Consider the following 18,500-nt stretch of genomic DNA (forward strand, 5'->3'; position numbering starts at 1 on the left):
CGTGATTAGAGATCGAAAGCGTACTGCAAAGTAAAAGTTGGCGCGGAATTCGATTGCAACTGTGCAGCCCTGTAATTATAACTGTTCTTAAGAAATTGCGGTGCGCATTAGAGCAGAATTAGCGTACATTGGCCATCTATTCCAATTGCTTAATTAATTTATTTAACATAGTTACAATGTTTGTGAAAGTGAAATTAGAGGATCAAGACAACGCAAAGGTGAGTTTTAAGAGCCTCAATTAAGTGATATTGATCAATACCAATGGGTTTCTTAGAAGCCTCTTATTTTCAGCATCGATGATGCAGCAACCATTTACAATTTGAAATCCAGTTTGGAGTCATTTGTGAACATACCAGTGGATGCACAGGTAATCCAAAGAATGGATCGCATACTTGATAACTGTGATGAGTTGGCCAAAGTTGTTAATCTGGAGACTGATGGCGATAAGATGAATGGCGCTGCCATTTCCTTGTATACCAACAACAAGTTCTATTGCTTTCTCCAATTCTACAATAAGAACGAAAGCGACAATCAGAGCAACTTCTTCAGTCAGCCATCGAATGCCAAGAAGCTGCCCATCGACACATTACCACAATACATTGAGCAACTCGATTCGGATGAATATTCTACGTCATCCACTTCGGATAGCGAAATCTCTGATGATAGCAGCGATAACAGTGTTTTCGAAAGCCGTTCAAAGCGCAGAAAGAGGTAAATCAAATATCCAATAAATTTCTTTCCTCTTAAACTTGGATCTTCTTTTAGAGTAAGCGAATCGACGGAAGAAAGAAGTAAACCAGCATCCCCAGTTGTGACCCAGGGAACTGCACCAACAGCCACGCAACAGGCGCAAATTGTACAGGCAATTCCTGCTACTCCTCCAGCTCCAGTTCCAAACATTCATGCTACCCAGGAACTGCAGATCACAGCTGTTAATGTGTCACCACAGGTAACAGTTGCTCTCAAAAAGAACGATGTTGAGGTTTCACAGGAGCAGCCCATAGCTGCCAGTATTGTTGCTTCTACAAAACAACAACTAACAGCTGCAAAGGAATCAACTCTCAGCACAGTGGAGAAGCCAACAGCTCCTTACATTGCCATGAAACCCGAACAGCGCAAATATGCACTGGTTATCAACAAAGATATTGCTGAGCAGAATCCAAATTTTGGTCGTTTAATGGCACATTTCTATGGACTCTTTGAATCGTCGAAAAGTTGTGGACAACTCAACTTCAGTGAATCGCTTTCGATCACCGAATATGATGATCAGCTTTGGGTTCTGTGTGAAGATAATGAAACATGTGAATGGATTGCAAAAGGTGCACGCATGTTGAGCTCTTATAAGTGCTGCAGTTTTGTCAAATACTTTGGTCTGTCCAAGTGTCGAGTGGTATTGCCACAAGTGGTTGACGGCAAGGAACTGGCGAATATATTTCAGCTGCTTGAGTTGCAAAACACGGGATTGTGCACCAGCAAATGGTGTGTTGTCGAGCGTACTTCACTCGATCCGAAAAGCAAAGAGTATGATTCGCAAGCCTTGACTACGCTGTGCAAAAATGAAGTACTTGCTCTCTATGTGGATCAAGAGAGCATGAATTTGATACAGCAAAATGGCTTAAAGCTAAAGTACTGCTTCTGGAAGCTGACTTTTCAGTTTGAAAGCAAGTTAAACAATTAAATTATATAACATTTAATTTAACTCGAAGAGCATTTAAAAATAAATGTTGGAAAAGTTTGTTTTTATTTAAATATGAATTGTACTATTTTGAAGGGAGCGGGTTCTTTTGCGCAAAGCGGAACAAATCGATAAGCATTTGTCTACGTCGATAGTTCTTGCAGCTGTGAGAGCTTTGTTATCGATATTGTGGATATATTCATATTAGCGGCCACCCCTAGGCGGAGAGGTAAATTTTTGCATCAAAATAAAAATAAAAAAAGGGAAATATACGCCAAGTCCTGCTGAAAGTGCTGGACTTGTGCAAATTTTGAAGGGCAGCTAAACCATGGAACAACTGGAACCCATCGATATTGCGCGACTGGAGGAGGCTGTGGTCGTCTTCTATCGCTCCACATCACAGGAGCAGGCAATCACACACGAATGGCTGACGAAGGCCGAGGCCAGCCCACAGGCTTGGCAATTTTCATGGCAGCTTATGCAGCTGGGCAAGGTGAGTGTGATCAACAAATCACAACATTCTCCTTTTTATAACATTTGACGCTTTTGCTATGCCAGAGTCAAGAGGTGCAATTTTTTGGCGCAATTACGCTACACTCAAAGCTGATGAAATATTGGAACGAAGTTCCGCCGGAAAACCGCGAGGAACTGAAACAAAAGATCTTGGAAACCATTGTGCAATTCGCATCTGGTCCCAAATTGGTGCTTAATCGGTTGTGCCTAGCGGTGAGTGCTTCCGGTAGCTATTCGATGTGTTTCCCGTTAACTTTGTCATGCTTTACTTTCAGTTAAGTGCATACATCGTGCACATGTTGGAAGATTGGCCATGTGCCATTGAGGAGGTGATTGATACCTTTCAGAATCAACGCATACCCAATGTTAGTGCCGAGGTCCAGCGTTGGATTATGCTCGAAGTGCTTCTCGGCATTCCCGAGGAGGCACAAGTCATTCACACCTCAGTGAAGCGGGTGACATTGCGTGGCGAGATTGGCAAGCGTGTGCCACTAGTACTGCAGACTGTGGAGGCATATTTGAAGCAGCAATTGAGCCTCGAATGGGACTCCGAAACATTTGCCAACATGATGCGTGCGGTAAAATGTGTGAGCGTCTGGATCAGGTGAATGACCCGTTGAAGTTGTAGTTGAGGGCAACAATTGTCTTATTGTTAATTGCAGAAACATCGGCTACTCCATCGAGGGTTGTGTCAGCATTTGTGCTGTCCTGCTGGAGGTGGTCAACAAGTGTTATTGGCCCTGCATACGTTCCGGCGTGGGTTGCATGTCCTCCGACGAGAATGAGCTGGCCGAGACGGGTCTGAAAGCTATGGTCAGCATCATTGTGCAGCCTGATTGTCACAATTACCCCAAGACAGCGGCGGTGCTGATCAAAATGTTTCTGGACTCACTGTGCGACATCACGCAAGTGGAATGGAAACGTGATAACGAGAACGAGGATATTATTGTGCATATCTATATGCTGTTTGTATCCGCTGTGGAACGACACTCGGCTCTGTTTCTCAGCGGTATTACGGCCACGGATCCGGAATTAAATGCTATTTGGAGTCGCATGGTTCATGAAATATTACAGTGCACGGATAAGCCGGGAATTTATCCGGTTGAGGAATCATGCAGCACCATGGCCTTGGCCTTTTGGTATATGCTGCAGGGCGATGTCTTTGCCATGCCCGTCGAGGAGGATAAGTTGAAGTGCTGGGAGCACATTAAACCACTTTATGCTCATTTAACTACCGTTCTTGTGCGCAAATCTGAGCAGCCGGATGAGAGCTCCATTGATAAATGGAACTCGGATGATCTGGAGTGCTTTCGTTGCTATCGCCAAGATATCTCCGATACTTTTGTAAGTAACTGAAATCCATAGAGTATGAGTTCAATGTAATATTCGTCGATTTGCAGATGTATTGCTATGATGTGCTTCACGATTACATACTGGAGATATTGGCCGCAATGCTCGATGAGGCCATTGCTGAGCTGCAGACGCATCCCACGCACTGGACAAAACTGGAGGCCTGCATCTATTCGTTTCAATCGGTTGCCGAGCACTTTGGCGGCGAGGAATCGCGTCAGATACCCAAACTAATGCGAGTGCTGTCTGAGATACCCTACGATAAGCTAAATGACAAACTGCTGGGCACCGCACTGGAGACCATTGGCTCCTACTGCTCCTGGCTAATGGAGAATCCAACTTATATACCGCCTGCTATTGATCTGCTTGTGCGTGGTTTAAACTCCACAATGTCCGCGCAGGCAACTTTAGGCCTCAAGGAACTGTGCCGCGACTGTCAACTGCAGTTGAAGCCATATGCAGAGCCGCTGCTCGATGCTTGCCAAGCAACACTTGGTTCGGGTCGCATGAAGAACTCGGATTCGGTGCGTCTGATGTTCAGCATTGGCAAGCTAATGAGTTTGTTGCCGCAGGAAAAGATACCTGCATATCTCGATATTATAGTTAGTCCCTGTTTCGAGGAGCTGCAAACAATTTGTCAAGCTGGTGCCGTAAGTTTGAAATCAATTGTTATCTGTATATAAATGGTTTATGGATTTATTTTTATAGACAACGCCAGCAGCACGAATTCGCACAATTTTCCGGCTCAATATGATCTCGACACTGTTCTCGTCCCTCAACACGGATCTGGACGAAGAGGTCAAGGATCTGCATAATGTGCAACCTGTGTTGTTGGTCATGCAGAAAACTATGCCCATTTTTCGGCTTATTGCTGAGCTGTGGGTAGAGGAAATCGAGGTGCTAGAGGTGTGTTCAAAATGTCTGCAATATTTAAACAATTTAATATAATTGAATTACTTTTTTTTTGGCAGGCTGCTTGCAGTGCATTGAAGCATGCAATTGTGAATTTAAGAAGCAGCTTTCGACCCATGCTGCAGGATCTGTGTTACTTCATCGTGGCCAGCTTTCAGACTCGCTGTTGTGCTCCCACACTGGAAATTTCAAAGACCGTACGTAACCAGAAGATGCAATCATTTGCATAGATACAAAATTCTTTTTCTGTTTCCTCTTAGGCCATCGTCATCTTTTACAAGGAGGAGAGTTGCAGGCAGTTGATGCAACAGTTGCTGCTGGAGTTCGTGTCGCACAGCTTTAAGCTATTCGAGTCAACGCCACAGCAGAACTTTTCCAATGTCTCGGACACCATGGAAATGTTCTTCGCATGCCTCACGCAAATCATCAAAAAAGTGCCCCAAGTGCTCGAAGATAAATCCATTGCATACGAACGTCTCATCTACTATGCCCAGCACTCGATGACCCTGCCCGAGAATGGTCCAATCCGGGCTGGCATTCAGTTTGTCACGCACTTTGTGATGCAATCCCGCAATCAACCGCACATGACCGAGGTAATCCTGGCCAATGGTGAGCAGATTATGCGCACGATTATGATTTGCGTGGGTTATATGACGCCACGTCAGCAAGTGGATAAATTTGCCGATGTTTTACTGGCCATCAACAAGAAGTATCCCGGTGAGATGGCAGTGTGGCTAAGGAATGTGATGGCAGTGCCCAATTTTCCCACGGAGCTGATCAGTGATGCCGAGAAATCGCGTTACGTTTCGCTCATCATCAAGTGAGTAAAGAATTTCTGATACATTTTTATATTTTTCTAACATATTTTTGTTTTGCTGCACACAGAGTAAAAGTCAACAAGCGGATGCTGCAGCAACATCTCAATGAGCTGGCCATAAAGACACGCGGTCTTGTGCCGCTTCAGGTTCCAGTGAATTAAGTAGCGGGTAACCCAAAACTTCAGTGGCCAAATATCTAAATGAATTAACGTCCTCTTTTTCGTAAATTAGTCGATAATGAATGTAATTAAGCCACTCTGTAAATGTTCCTTGCTATTAAGTTGTTTTTTTTGCGGATGATGTCAAATAATTAATAGTGCTAAGTGATCGGACAGGTCGATATAGTATTTATCGCCTGTCTGTGTGAGATGATGATGGTATGATGGATATGTTAAAAAAGGCTGTTTCTTGACATGATTTAACTTTTATTCATAATTTTACAAAAATTGTTCACACTTTTGTTTTATATGCCTTTAATTACACAGTTTCTCATTTTATTTAAAATTTTGTTTAGGCGTGTATAACTCAAATTTTGTAATTATTTTTTTTTTCATTTCATTATATAATTCATTATAGAAAACTTTGATTTTTCACCGTTTTCCTTTTATTGGAAATTTGTTTGCTTTTTACCTTCACTATATAGGTTTTCATTATGTTTTTTATATCAAATTCTCTTTTCTCTTTATTGTTCTTCAACTTTCCATAAGTGTCTATTATATGCCAAAAATATGTAAATACATCTCTATATATAATATACATATATATGTGTCTATAAACTAAATGAAGCCTTTTCATTTTCTTGGCCTGTACAGCACTTGGTAGTGGTGGCAATAAATTTTGACCAGCTTTTTTTTGCTGCTGCAAAATACCGACTGCTAGAATAGTTGGAAAATATTTGCTCTAAAGTATTTGTTGTTGATCCATGCCAGGCGAGACTGTGTAATGCCAGGACTTGTACGTATATATATATAAATATGTTTAGATGTATGTGGCTGTGTGGTAGTAAAATGAGTGACTGGGTTTTGTGCCTGGCAGCAGAGGATCTCAATTCTAAATTGTCTGACACGGATCCAATAAATATGTATGTTGTTGTATATATATAAATGTATACAAGTGTATATATACGTGTCTATATATAATTACTTTATATCTGAAATAGTAGCTACGACCAGCAATAGTCCAAGTCTGTGTGTTTATCTCTTTTGTTGTTGTCGACGGCCCCACTTCCAGAGCTGATGATGTGGATGATGTATTTGTATTTTGTATTTTGCATCTTGTATATGGGATGATCAAGCGATTATACATACATACATACTATTCATAATGTAGATGAAGCCGTTTGGAGTAATCCAGGGATTCCCAATTAAGTGGCAATGCCCGAAACTCACAGAGCACAAAAATGTTGCAATGCTGCATTTCTTGTGTTTTGTTTTTTGCTTTTTGCTTTTCTAAAAGGAACATCTGCTTATAAAATACTTTTTGGAACCCCATCGCGGAATATCTCCCCACCGATCCAATGATGTCTGCGCCTCCGATTCGTTCATACATACTGTATACTTCTCTCTGGCATTATTCATCCTCCTCCCTCGCCAACAATATGTGTAATACATACAAAAAATACATATATATAAACACACACACATTAATATACATACCAAATTTGTTTTGAACAAATTACAATACATATACGCATATACATATATAGTATAATTAAGCTGCTAACGGTAAAGGTAAATCGCATATAATATACATATAATTATAATTTATTACGTTCTCTCTCGCTCTGTGGTTAAAACTTTAATCTGTGACTTGTGATGCGGTGTCGAAACGTCAAGAAAATTGCACACAAAACTAGGTGAGCAAATCCCCTCAAATGATTTAATTTCCCCGCTGCCAGTGTTGCCACATCTAAAGCGGAAAAAACGACATTCCAAGTGGGAACACTTTTCTCTCTTATTATTTCTATATTTTTTTTTGGTATTTGAAGTGAACACGAAAAACGGAAACTGTAAAATGCACACACATATTGTATTATTATTTGTAAATTTTCAAACCCTGCGATATTCTTCAACATTATCAAAGTGCTATCAAGCAAACAAAATCCAATTCCATTTATAGCTGCCAGTTTTGCGAGGGTGGTTTTTAAGGTTTTAGTGTTTAGTAAGCTCGGTATGTTCTATACTATACTGATGATAGATCAAACTACACATTCAATTATTTCGATTAACTATTAACACAAAGACTATTTGAAGACAGTTAGGCGACTTGTTGAGGGATTGCTCACAAAGTTTATGATATTTCTTGGGTTTCGTACACCGTTATTTTGTTTGTATGTTTGTTTTGGGAACGCAGGATAACTTGGCAATTGTATGCGTCGAGTATTACATCTATAACGAAATAGTTGTACACATAATATATAGTATTAATGTATGCATATGGTAGGTAGGTATATACGCGTATGTATGCTCAATCAAGGTGGTTTGATTTTTGTTATGTTTTTGTTCTTACGTCTCTCTTAAGCTTAAGCTTACACAATGTCAATTCAAAAACTGTACAAATTTTGACGTATTCACTGAAATGGTAAGAGCATAATGGAGTCCAGATTATTCAACTATAATGTGGCAAAAATTCTTAAGATGCATGCATGCAAAAGAAAAAGTCAAATGTAGGTGGGCGGAGCAGCATGCAAATAGCGTATACGCATCGTTAGCCCCGGTGGAAAAAACTCAAAAAAAGCATTTGGCGCATACAGCTTAATCTTAGATTGGGACTTTTGCGCTTTATTGGTTTAATTTGTTTATTTATTTGTAGGTAGTATTATGGTATATATTATTAAAATTGTTTTTTCTTTATTTGTTTTTATATAATTCTATAGAAATTGTGTGTGTGTGTGTTGCAATCGTTGCCACCACACGAGGCTCGAAAGGCGTCACAAGGAAATGTGAACGCCAGAGCTTATCATCATAATCATCATCAGTAGTATCAGTATCATCGTTTGTTTGCAGCATCATCATCCAGCCCCCTTATCATAATAATCATCGATTTGACATACAATTTGTTGCTTGTTTTTCTTTTTTGTGTGTGTGTGTCTGTCTAGGTGTGTGTGTTTACTCTACATATAAAGAACCATTTCATTTTTTATTGCGGCTGTGACAGCGTGAGGACCAGCCCAACGTACAGAGACAGGGGTAGTAGCTAGGTAGATAGGCGCCGAGATAGAGGGGCGAGTAGAGTTATATATATGTGGGGTGCAATCAGTTGGTTGTGGTTGACCTAACAGTTGTTTGCATCGGGCGGCGGCGTTGTCAGGTACTCATCGGGTCGCTTGTGCTCGATGAGGGCGCGCACGGTGCCGCTGTCCGAGGGCAGATCGGATTTTCGTCGTACCAGCGGCTTCTCCTTGTTCCGTTCGCCGCGTATCTGTTTGGTGTGAGTAAGCGGAGCGTAATGCAAACGTAAAAGCATTAAAATGATGATAGTGGCGGGGGGCAACCACAAATGCCCCCGCCAATACATACACACACACACACATGTACATGTAGATTACAGTTTACAGATTATCGATTACGAGATTACACAAGTGTGCAACACTTGACGATTTGACTGACAGAGTTACGAGAGATCTACATAGATGTTATTTTGTTCTAATCGGTGTGATGTGATTTTAATTAGTTAGTCGCCTCTATACACACACACACGACTAGTACACACACATACAAGTTAGCTAACTGTAGTCATAATTTACAAAGTTTGTTCTTGATGAGTAATGTGTTCGAAGTGTGAAGTTTGTACTACAATTTATAAGTCTTATATACACATTTCAATTGGCTTAATAAATTATGTTATTATTCACACACACACACACACACAAACGATTGACTTTCGATTACATTTTTAATAGATATATTGATATGGTAATAAACAAAATAAATCCACATTTTGAGCAAAGGATATGCACGTTTCTATATAGTATAGTATTATATAATGCTGATGACTGGGCCCATTAAATCTATAGGATTAATTGGCTGTTGGTTAGTATCTCTTGGTCATGGGGTAAACGGAGGATGGGTGCATTGTTGTTGAAGGAGGAGGAGGAGTAGGTGTAATGACAAAACCAATAAATAAGTACACATATACGATGTAGATATATATTAAATAGATACAGATACAGAAACATGTATTTATAACTGACATGAGTGCGATTATTGTTTGTAACAGGCATTCTCATTCGTTCGTTCTTTCTTTCGTTCGATTAGTACTTGCTTTTTTTTTAGACAGATTTTGGTGCTTAAAGACTTAAAACTTGCGCGCTTATGATTAACGCACCGTTAATACACACACATACAAACATACTGGTTGGTTGATTCAGTTAGTAGTTGTGTAGTGTGGTTAATGTGGCTAGGGCTTGTCTCACCTCTCTGGGCTCCTGATTTGACTGCTGCTGTTTTAGCGCCGCTTGCGGCCTTGACTGCTGCTGCTGTTGTTGTTGCTGCTGTTGTTGTTGTTGCTGTTGACTCTGATCGAGCTTATCGTAGGTTAGATCACAATTCTCATTGTATTCATCGTACAGCATTTGACTCTCGGACATTTGCAGGTAATCGTTGAAGCGTCGCATCTTTGTCCACTCTGGATTGGTTTTAGCGAGACTCTCCACCTGTTGCCATAGCTCCTCACGCTGATTAAGCTTCTCTCGTTCCCTAAAACAAAAAAGGATAGTGCTTTAGACTTCTATATTAATTAAAACTTATATGCAATGTGTTACATTTGCTTCTCTTGCTTGTAGTTTTTGCTACACTCATCGAACAATCGTTGATTCATTTCCATAAACAGTTTGAGTGCATTGTAAATGAGACCGTGGATGGTCTTATTCCAGTGCGTCTTCGAGTTGCGATTCAGCGCCGGAAACATGATGGGCAGTATGACCTGCGAGTTGTCCGTTATCAGCGACATAATGTACTCATTATTCCAATAGTAAAGTGCACGCTCGGCCACCTGAAAATGTGGCGAGGAGACACACTTGGATATCTGGCGAAATAGCGGTGCCATGACCTTTTGAAATTCAGCCGGCTCAATTACATCGAGGAGCTCTTCCAGCTCATTCAAAAACATCACCTCCTTGGGACTGTGTGTTTTGGGCCAAAACTTCAATAGACTTCTGCAAGGTGTTAAAAAGTATTGTGATTGTGAGTCTTGGGAGTAAAAGAAGTAAGAATGACAAACTTACTTGATGACTGCCTCTGACAAACTGGGATCCTTCTCAAGGAACTGCACCACACAATAGGTCAACTGCGGATGGTAGACGGAGAGGCTCTTGGCTTTGTGCAATGGCAGCAATACCTTAAGTAAAAATTGTTTATGCTCCTCCTTGAGCGGCAATGCGAAGCCATTAATAATGCTGCCCAAAATCTCGAGCAGTTCAGCAATGCCATTATGATGTTCCGTTTCGTAAATGAATCTGCAACGAATCGAAGAGATTATTTTTACATTGTTGAATCAATTTAATTCAATTCTGAGACTCACCTGTAAAACACATTGTTGATTTGCTTCCTAATAAATGCCCGCAAGCCAAGGAATTTGCCATAGATGCGATGTAAAACAGTCTTAAGGAAATCACGTTCACGTGGATCCTCCGAATCGAATAAATCCAACAGTTGTAATACAAATTGATGATCGATAAAACGTTTTGCAATATTTGGCTGGAAATCGGGCGATTCCAGGAAGCGCAAAATTAGCTCATAGACTAATTGCAAATGTGGCCAAGATGATTCCAATGTTGGCTCATCCTCCTCTGGATCGAATTCGGCCCCATTCGGATTTGATGACGGCGGCAACGTGCGAAATAGATTTACGGCAAACTGCAAGTTTTTGATTAGTTGCAAATTTAATAAAAGTACTTTATAGATTTACCATATTGATGGCCTCCGGATAGATAATCTCTGTGATGACACCATTCTGATTGGACAGATACTCGACCATCTCGTGGAGGGCGGCGCGTTTCACCTCCTTCCATTTCAGATCGCTTAGCGGCTCCGAGAAATCGAAGAGCGTGCAACATTGCCGAATTTTCTGCAGCAGCAGTTCCTCACGCTCCGGGGCCGGTGTTTCTACACGAAAGAAAGAAAACAATTCCAAATTTTGATATTAACACAGAAGTTGATAATCGTTAAAACGTATTTAAACTGAAAAGCGCTACACAAATCGAACGAGATCATCTCTGACAACAAATTGTAACTGAAAAGTGTGGACAACAGAACGGAAAAGGCAAGCACAAAACTTAAAATAAAAAAAAAACGAGATAATTGCAAACTTCTAAGAAGCTAAATTAGTAGGAGGAGCATAACCAAATTAGCAACCTCGCAGTGGCGGCAAAGCCAGCGCAGTTGATGCATTCGGTGGCGCATGAAACAGATTCCGATCGCGTGCCCTTCCTGGACTGCCCGTCAGCTGTTGCAGCGTCTGCGGCGACGACAATTGATGGGCCATCGCAGCAGCAGCCGCAGCAGCAGCAGCAGTTGCATCGCCGCCGCCGTTTTGTTTCAACGACGACGGAGGCATTGCCATCATCATCGTTGTTGTCGTTGTCGCTGGTGTCGCCACCACAGTCGCCGCCGCATTGCCGTTGCGCTGGCCAATGCCCAGGGAAATGCTTATGCCACCGACCAGATTCTGTGCCACCGTTGTGCGCTGCAGCTGCAGCTGCTCCTCAACAGTTGCCACATCGACATTGCCGCTGCTGCTGCTGGTGATGTTGATGCTGCTGCTGGTGGTAATGCTGGTTGTGGTGCTGCTGCTACTGTTGTTGCCACTACTGGAGGAGGCTGCAGCAGCATTGCTGCCAACACTTTTGGTGGCATTCAATATGTTCTTAATGGCCGCAGCTGCGCTCACGGGTGACTGTGGTTGTTGTTGGTGGATGCGATGCGAATATTGTTGGTGATATTGATTTTGATTTATGAAATGAATTAGAGCAGAGAATTGTCATTCATTATGTTGTCTGATTGTCTGGTGGAAGTCTGCTGTTGTGTCTTTCTTTCAGTGTCTGTTTTTTTGTGTGTTCTGTGTTATTATTTTGTAGATAGTGGAAGTAATGCTTGCAAACCTTGCTGCTGCCGCTGGCCGTTGAACTGGCTCCGTTTCCACCAACCGCCCCAGCTGCTGACCCAGTGCTCAGCAGCGATGTCGCCGTTGTCGCTGCCGAAAAGTGTTGCGCCAACGTGGACACCAAAGAACTCCCACCGCCGCCGCTGCCACTTGCTCCAGCTGTTGTGCTGGGCGTATTCTTAGCATTGGACATGGTTGCTGCTGCTGCCGTTGGCACATTCGTTGTGCTGGACGATAGCGACAACGAGGATGTGGATGATTGCGAGCCAAACGGCGATGAGGATGCAATTAATGCGGCTGCTGCCGAATTTGCGCCACCGCCGTATGTCACTGCCGACGATGGCGACGACGTCGACGATGTGGAGCTGGATGCCAATGAGTTGGCTGCTAGCGAGGATGAGGCTGCCTGCGATAGCGAGGACAGCGCCGATGCCGATGAATTCGAGCTAGTCGATGACGATGATGGTGATGATGTTGCTGTTGTTGTCACGTTGCCGGCACTTGCCTCGGGCGGCGACAGTGGCATTTTACGTGACTGCAACTCAAATTTGGCCTTCAGCTCTTCGACGCTGCTGAACTTGAATTTGCTGCCACCACCAGACGCAGAAGAAGCCGAGTCTCGTTCCCCCTCCACGTCGATAATGTCGTCGTCGTCGTCGTCAGCCAGCTGATCTAAGCCACTGTGAAACGATGGCGACTTGGGAATCCGAATGTTACCAAGAGCATAATAACCACTAGATGCGACGTTGTTCACTGCTGTGTTGACTGCTGGCAGCGGTGGTTGCTGTTGCTGTGGCTGTGACTGCTGCTGATGTTGCTGTTGATTGTTTGCCGTGTTATTGTTACCAGTCGTTGTCGTTGGCTGCTGCTGTTTGGTGGGACCGTTGTGGTGGTTACCCGTCAGCAACATAGCACCGATGACCATTTCATTAGTGCCGCACTTGGTTTAATGGCGGCGCAATCGAAACGCATCGCACACTTAATGTTCTCAATTTGCTAATTTGTTCTTCTCACTGTCTCTATAAATGTTCTAACAACAACCATATAACAACAAAAGAAACTAAGAACAACAAACAAACGTCTAGGAAAACTTGCGACACTATCAAAATGTTAATTTCTTTTTTTTTTTTTTTGTTCTCACTGCTCTCTTTTTTTTTTTTTGTTTTAAGCGTATATTATGTTTATTATAATAGCATCTGTAATGGGAATTGCAATATATATATATATAGACAGAGATTATGATTTATTTATGTATGTGGCAAATGGTGAGAGAAACGTGAAATGAAAATGCATAAATGGAAAATGAAAATGCATAAATGATTCGCAATTCGAATACGAGACAAAATGAACTCATCAAAATAATGGTTTGCTGGGGGGCTAGCGAAATTATAATTTATAGTTATTCTATATATACTCTATATGTGTATATGATTTATCTAGATAAAGCACTTACGAATCGCACTATGACAAAAAAAATAATAAGCGAACTCAACCGGTTTTTGCCGTGTCTGAAAATATCTTTCAACACAATTCCGATTCCGATATCGATTCGCTTGTAACGGTATTTGTTGCTCACCCGGCAAACAAAGAAGACTTGTTAATTTGTTGCTATTCAAACTGCAAAACAGTGTTGTTTTGCTGGTGTGTAAAATGCTTTTTATTAATTTAATTCGAATTTTTAATGCGGAGCTGCCGCAAAAGTCGCTTTGACTGCGGCTCCAAATTGTTAAGGGCGAAAGGCAACAGGAAAAATCGATAACATTTGCCGTGGGCGAGCGCGCAGGAAGACAAGACAAGAGAGCAAGCTCCAAACAGCGAGAGAGCATGAAGAGCGCGCAGCTGCAAAAGAGCAGTGTTGCCACCTATAATGACATGACAACAACAACAATAACAAATCGCTGTAGTGCCAAAAAGGCAACAATTTGAATGCCAATGGCAAACGTTTTATTAATTAGCAAGTAGTAGGTAAAGCAATAAACCAAAATCAAACAAATGAATCTGCGCTTCACTGCAACACGAGCAGCGAGCGATAGAGAGAGAGGGAAAGAGCGAGTGTGAAGTACAACGGGAGAGCGCAAGTGTCAAAAATGGGGCGGCGGGCGTAACTGACGTATGCAAATGTATGTGTGTGTGTTTGTGTAAGCTTTTTTTTTTGTTTTTGCTGTTTTGTGTTAGTGTTGAACAACCCTGCGAAATAGTCATCACTCACTTGACCTTTGCGAACTTGCTTAATAAATAAATAACACAATAACAGGAAAAAAAGAACAACAAAAACGAACCAACTGCCCAACTGAAACAGCTGATCGACGACACACGCAACTCAAACGAAATTACCATATAATTATTGCATTGTATAAACCGTATAAGCAAATTGTGTTTACTTACTTTCATTGAGCGGACTGAGCGCCGTAAGCTCACAGTTTTTGGATACATTAGAACGGGAGCTCGCCTGCCGCTTCTCCTTGCGCACAAGCGGTGTGGTGGTTAGGTTTAGTCCCTTGGTGATCTGCGTGGGTGGCGGTGCATCGCGCGGTGGTGTGCTGTCCTTGTCTGTCTTGTTAGCCTGCAATTACCGATGATAACGATTTGTAGCAAATTAAATGTCAGTGTGAAGGGCGACGCAGCCTCAAATTCGTCACATGGCAAGAGAACAAGAGAGAGCGAGAGGTGGAAAAAGCAACAAAAGCCGAAATCAAAACAATAGTAAAGCAACAACAAAAAAAGAGAAAAATCCTTGGGAGAGGGGCGGGGGGACATGGCACCTTTAACGTTCCGCATTATTTTGTTACCTTGGTCTGTGCAAATCCTTGACGCCTAAGTCGAGCTGTCGCCTGTATGGTGGTGGGGGGGTGTTAGTCTCGTGTTTTAGTAATGCCAACACACACAGACGCACAATAATGTGCAATCTCTACTCGCATACACACACACATAAATACGGTACGTGTACTTTGGACATGCATTTGACAGTTGACAGTGCGTTTTGTCTAATACGATTTTGGTTTACGTTTTCTAATTCGATTGCAAACCTTAAGAATCTAATTGGAATCGATCACACACACACGCACACTCATACTCACGTATGTGCGCGTGTGTTTGCGGGAAAGCATTGGACAGTGATAAGATTAGATATACAATTGGTGCGTTAAGGTTGCTGCCACAAGGAAGTCTATAATAAGTGTATTTTTGGGGTACGAGGAGACTAATACACACCACAAAAAACAAAAAAGAAATCGTTCTATAATTGACGTCAATTACTCAACATGCTCTTTGGGGTCTGGGTCGGCTTGTTGATAGATATACTTGTTATTAATTTTATGTCATTTTTGCGATGTTATCGACAAGCCGACACTTGCATACGCAAATTTTCTTTTCATTTCTTTTTTTGTTGAGGAGGTCACACTAAGGATTACACAATGTTATCGACAAGCCGACTTTTTGTTATTTGAGTTGGGGTCACACTAAGGGCTAGACAATGCACATAAACAAAAAAGTGTGGGGGAGGGGAACACTTATTACTCACCTCGCTTTTGCTGGGAGTAACAACAATGCCGCTGGTCAGAAGAACGTTGGGTGATGTTGCTGTTGTTGAAACTGCTGCTGTTGCAGATGCTGCTGCTACTGGCGTTGTTGCTGTTGTTGTACTAAAGTTAATGTTATTCTCTTTGATACCGTTAGTGGCGGTTGTGACTTTGTTATTGTTGTTATTTGTGGCCGTTTCGTTTTTGGTTGACGCTTCGACTGACGTCGCTGCCGCTGCTGCTGGCTCTGCTGCTGCCGCTGCTGATGATGAGACCGCCACTGTTGCCGCTGTTGCTGCTGTCGGGCTTTTTGTTGCTGCTTCTAATGCGTCGTTATCCATAATACGCTTTCAGCTTTATCTGCAGCTTTACTTTGGGGTACTGCTTCCGTCTCTTTCCAACAACAGCTGCACAGACCGCACACACACACAAACACACACAACAACAACAACAGAAATAAGAGTTTTGCTAAATTCTCTCTCCTTTTTTGTGTTTGTGTTTTTTATTTTGTTTGTTGTACTCTGTCTGTCTTGTTCTTTTTTTTAATCGTTTTGTATCTGACAATTACAGGCACAATTCAAAAACCACCGCTGTGGGAGTGTTTGAAAAGAAAATCAACGTAGCAAATAACAAAAAATTAGAAAACACAAATAAATCAAATCAAGTAATAATCACAACAACAACATGCAGTACATTTTTTTACCGATCAGCCTACACACGCATACACGGACACAAATACACATACGCACACACACACATACGATCAGACTTTGCGAATAGATAGGTGTATGAAAAGGGGGCAAAGAAAAGAAAACTTGGTCTGAAGTCGAAGTTGTCACACACATTAATGCCATGAGATGGTTAAAAAAAAAAAAAAAACAACCGGTTCTAAACGATTCTAAACATATCCAAGAGGCTGCACTTGATCAAGCATACGGCTTCCGATCCAACCACATATCCACATGCAAGCACATACTTACATACATTCATATAAACGCATGTATGCATGTGAATACATAGATTGATATGCTTTCGATGTTTTCGTAGGGATTTTCGCCAATTGGCCAATTGGATGTTTGGTTGAATCAGGTGACGAAACGTCACAAACAAACGTCTTTTTAAATAATGCTCTCATCCATACCATTGTTCGTTGTTGTTCGTTTTTTCACTATTCACGATTCAAGCGCAGAAAATATAAATACGAATTCCAAAACACACAGACGCAATGCGGACAGCGAACGCAAGCAACAAGTTGCGAAGCAATGGCCGTCGCCGTCGATCAGAGTTGCCAGACTCAGAATTCATCTGATTCTCATTCCCATTTCCCATGCGAATGTCAAGTGTGTGCACAACATTTTATTAGTACATATTCTCTTCGGTGGAGGAGGGGGGTTTTGCTGGGTTGCTTTACATTCCAATACACATAAATATTGTTTAGAGCAAAACGGAATGTATATATGTTTGTTTGTATGTAAAAGATATGAGCAATAATATGCTTAAGCTTTATATGTCACCTTAGAGCGCGCGGAGGGCGACAGCTCTGCCCGCTAACAAGAGGGAATAGAGCGAGAGAGAGAGTGCATGAGAGAGAATAAAAATAAAATGAATGTGTACTATGCATAATTAATAGTTGCAGCAAAAAGGCAAGCCAAACAATAATAGATATGTATGTATGCAAATAACAAAAAAAAAAGAAAAACTAAACTTTGAATGTCAAAAGGGGGAGCGTGTTTAGGGCTGGGCAAACAGTCGGGAAGATAGAGAAGATGGGGGCCTTTTATTTACCGCCAGAAGCTGCAAGAACTTGTTCAATTTGCCTCTGCTGCGATTTAACATCAAATATTTTTGCTGATTAAAGTTGTTTTCCTGTGATTTTGTTTCTTTTCGTACTTTTTACGTAAAATGCGAATTCTAACACACACATACACGCACGCACGCACACTCATACACACAAAAGACTCGCAATCGCACTCGCACTGTTTTTTTCTCGTTAATTCACTCGACTCGAGCTTTCGAGGCTATGGATGGGATGGCTGCTTGCTAATATTGCTGTGTGAATTATTATTTGCGCTTCACTTCTGCGCTGCAATTTTCTCTTTCGATTTACGTTTTTCACAATGGTTTTAGCACCAATCACAACTTGATATCAGTTTAAAGATTATTCAGGTTCACCTTTTTATCAATAACACTCCACATCAAGAGCTAGTTTTAATAGAAATTTATTATTTATGTAAAATATTTTGTTCACGCAACGTCGCTGCTGAATAGAAACTGTGTTGCCAGACTGCCGAACAGTCGACTAGGGAACATGACGACGACGGATTCATTTAACGAAAGTCGATTGTTGCGATATATCGATAGTTTGAGTTAAGTCAATAATTCTAATTACTTATGTATCTTTAATTAGCGAATTACTTTAAACGTAATATGTGTATGTAAGCGCAATCACTCAAATTGGTATAACTAAATTAATTGCTTGTAAAAATCAAGTGATATATACGATAATTACAAATATTTGATCGATTTACAAGTGCAGTCTTCAAACAATTTGCAAATGTAGTTAATTTTAAACTTTTAAATAAAACTTAATTTCCGTTTTTTCATAGAAAGATA

At 41.5% G+C, this 18,500-nt stretch overlaps 3 protein-coding genes across 12 annotated transcripts; 2 read left to right on the plus strand and 1 right to left on the minus strand.

Moving 5' to 3' along the window:
* Nucleotides 1-69: 69 nt before the first annotated feature.
* On the plus strand, nucleotides 70-1,749 carry LOC117573324 (uncharacterized). 2 transcript variants are annotated; one of them, XM_034256432.2, is made up of 3 exons: nucleotides 70-218; nucleotides 275-711; nucleotides 766-1,749. In XM_034256432.2, the coding sequence occupies exons 1-3, from the start codon at nucleotides 177-179 to the stop codon at nucleotides 1,676-1,678; spliced, it is 1,392 nt and encodes a 463-aa protein (XP_034112323.1). In that variant the 5' UTR covers nucleotides 70-176; the 3' UTR covers nucleotides 1,679-1,749. The 2 variants fall into 2 exon arrangements, with proteins under 2 accessions (XP_034112323.1, XP_034112324.1); XM_034256433.2 differs by having other exon boundaries at nucleotides 278-711.
* Nucleotides 1,750-1,868: 119 nt separating this feature from the next.
* Nucleotides 1,869-6,091, plus strand: LOC117573323 (importin-13). The gene is made up of 9 exons (XM_034256431.2): nucleotides 1,869-2,168; nucleotides 2,234-2,401; nucleotides 2,464-2,792; nucleotides 2,851-3,532; nucleotides 3,589-4,188; nucleotides 4,247-4,444; nucleotides 4,510-4,647; nucleotides 4,711-5,270; nucleotides 5,336-6,091. The coding sequence occupies exons 1-9, from the start codon at nucleotides 2,004-2,006 to the stop codon at nucleotides 5,427-5,429; spliced, it is 2,934 nt and encodes a 977-aa protein (XP_034112322.1). The 5' UTR covers nucleotides 1,869-2,003; the 3' UTR covers nucleotides 5,430-6,091.
* Nucleotides 6,092-6,692: 601 nt separating this feature from the next.
* LOC117576837 (serine/threonine-protein phosphatase 2A 56 kDa regulatory subunit gamma isoform) lies at nucleotides 6,693-18,175 on the minus strand. 9 transcript variants are annotated; one of them, XM_034261915.2, is made up of 10 exons: nucleotides 18,060-18,173; nucleotides 15,890-16,477; nucleotides 15,159-15,200; nucleotides 14,755-14,932; nucleotides 11,176-11,372; nucleotides 10,789-11,123; nucleotides 10,493-10,723; nucleotides 10,031-10,423; nucleotides 9,683-9,965; nucleotides 8,026-8,688 (listed from the first exon to the last, which is right to left on the minus strand). In XM_034261915.2, exons 2-10 carry the CDS (start codon nucleotides 16,226-16,228, stop codon nucleotides 8,542-8,544), a joined length of 2,145 nt encoding a protein of 714 aa, XP_034117806.1. In that variant the 5' UTR covers nucleotides 16,229-16,477; nucleotides 18,060-18,173; the 3' UTR covers nucleotides 8,026-8,541. The 9 variants fall into 9 exon arrangements, with proteins under 9 accessions (XP_051863869.1, XP_034117805.1, XP_034117806.1 ...); XM_034261916.2 differs by lacking the exon at nucleotides 18,060-18,173 and adding an exon at nucleotides 17,029-17,154; XM_034261917.2 differs by lacking the exon at nucleotides 15,159-15,200 and having other exon boundaries at nucleotides 18,060-18,172.
* Nucleotides 18,176-18,500: the final 325 nt, after the last annotated feature.

Source organism: Drosophila albomicans, chromosome 2R, assembly GCF_009650485.2.
Source record: "Drosophila albomicans strain 15112-1751.03 chromosome 2R, ASM965048v2, whole genome shotgun sequence".
NCBI lineage: Eukaryota > Metazoa > Arthropoda > Insecta > Diptera > Drosophilidae > Drosophila > Drosophila albomicans.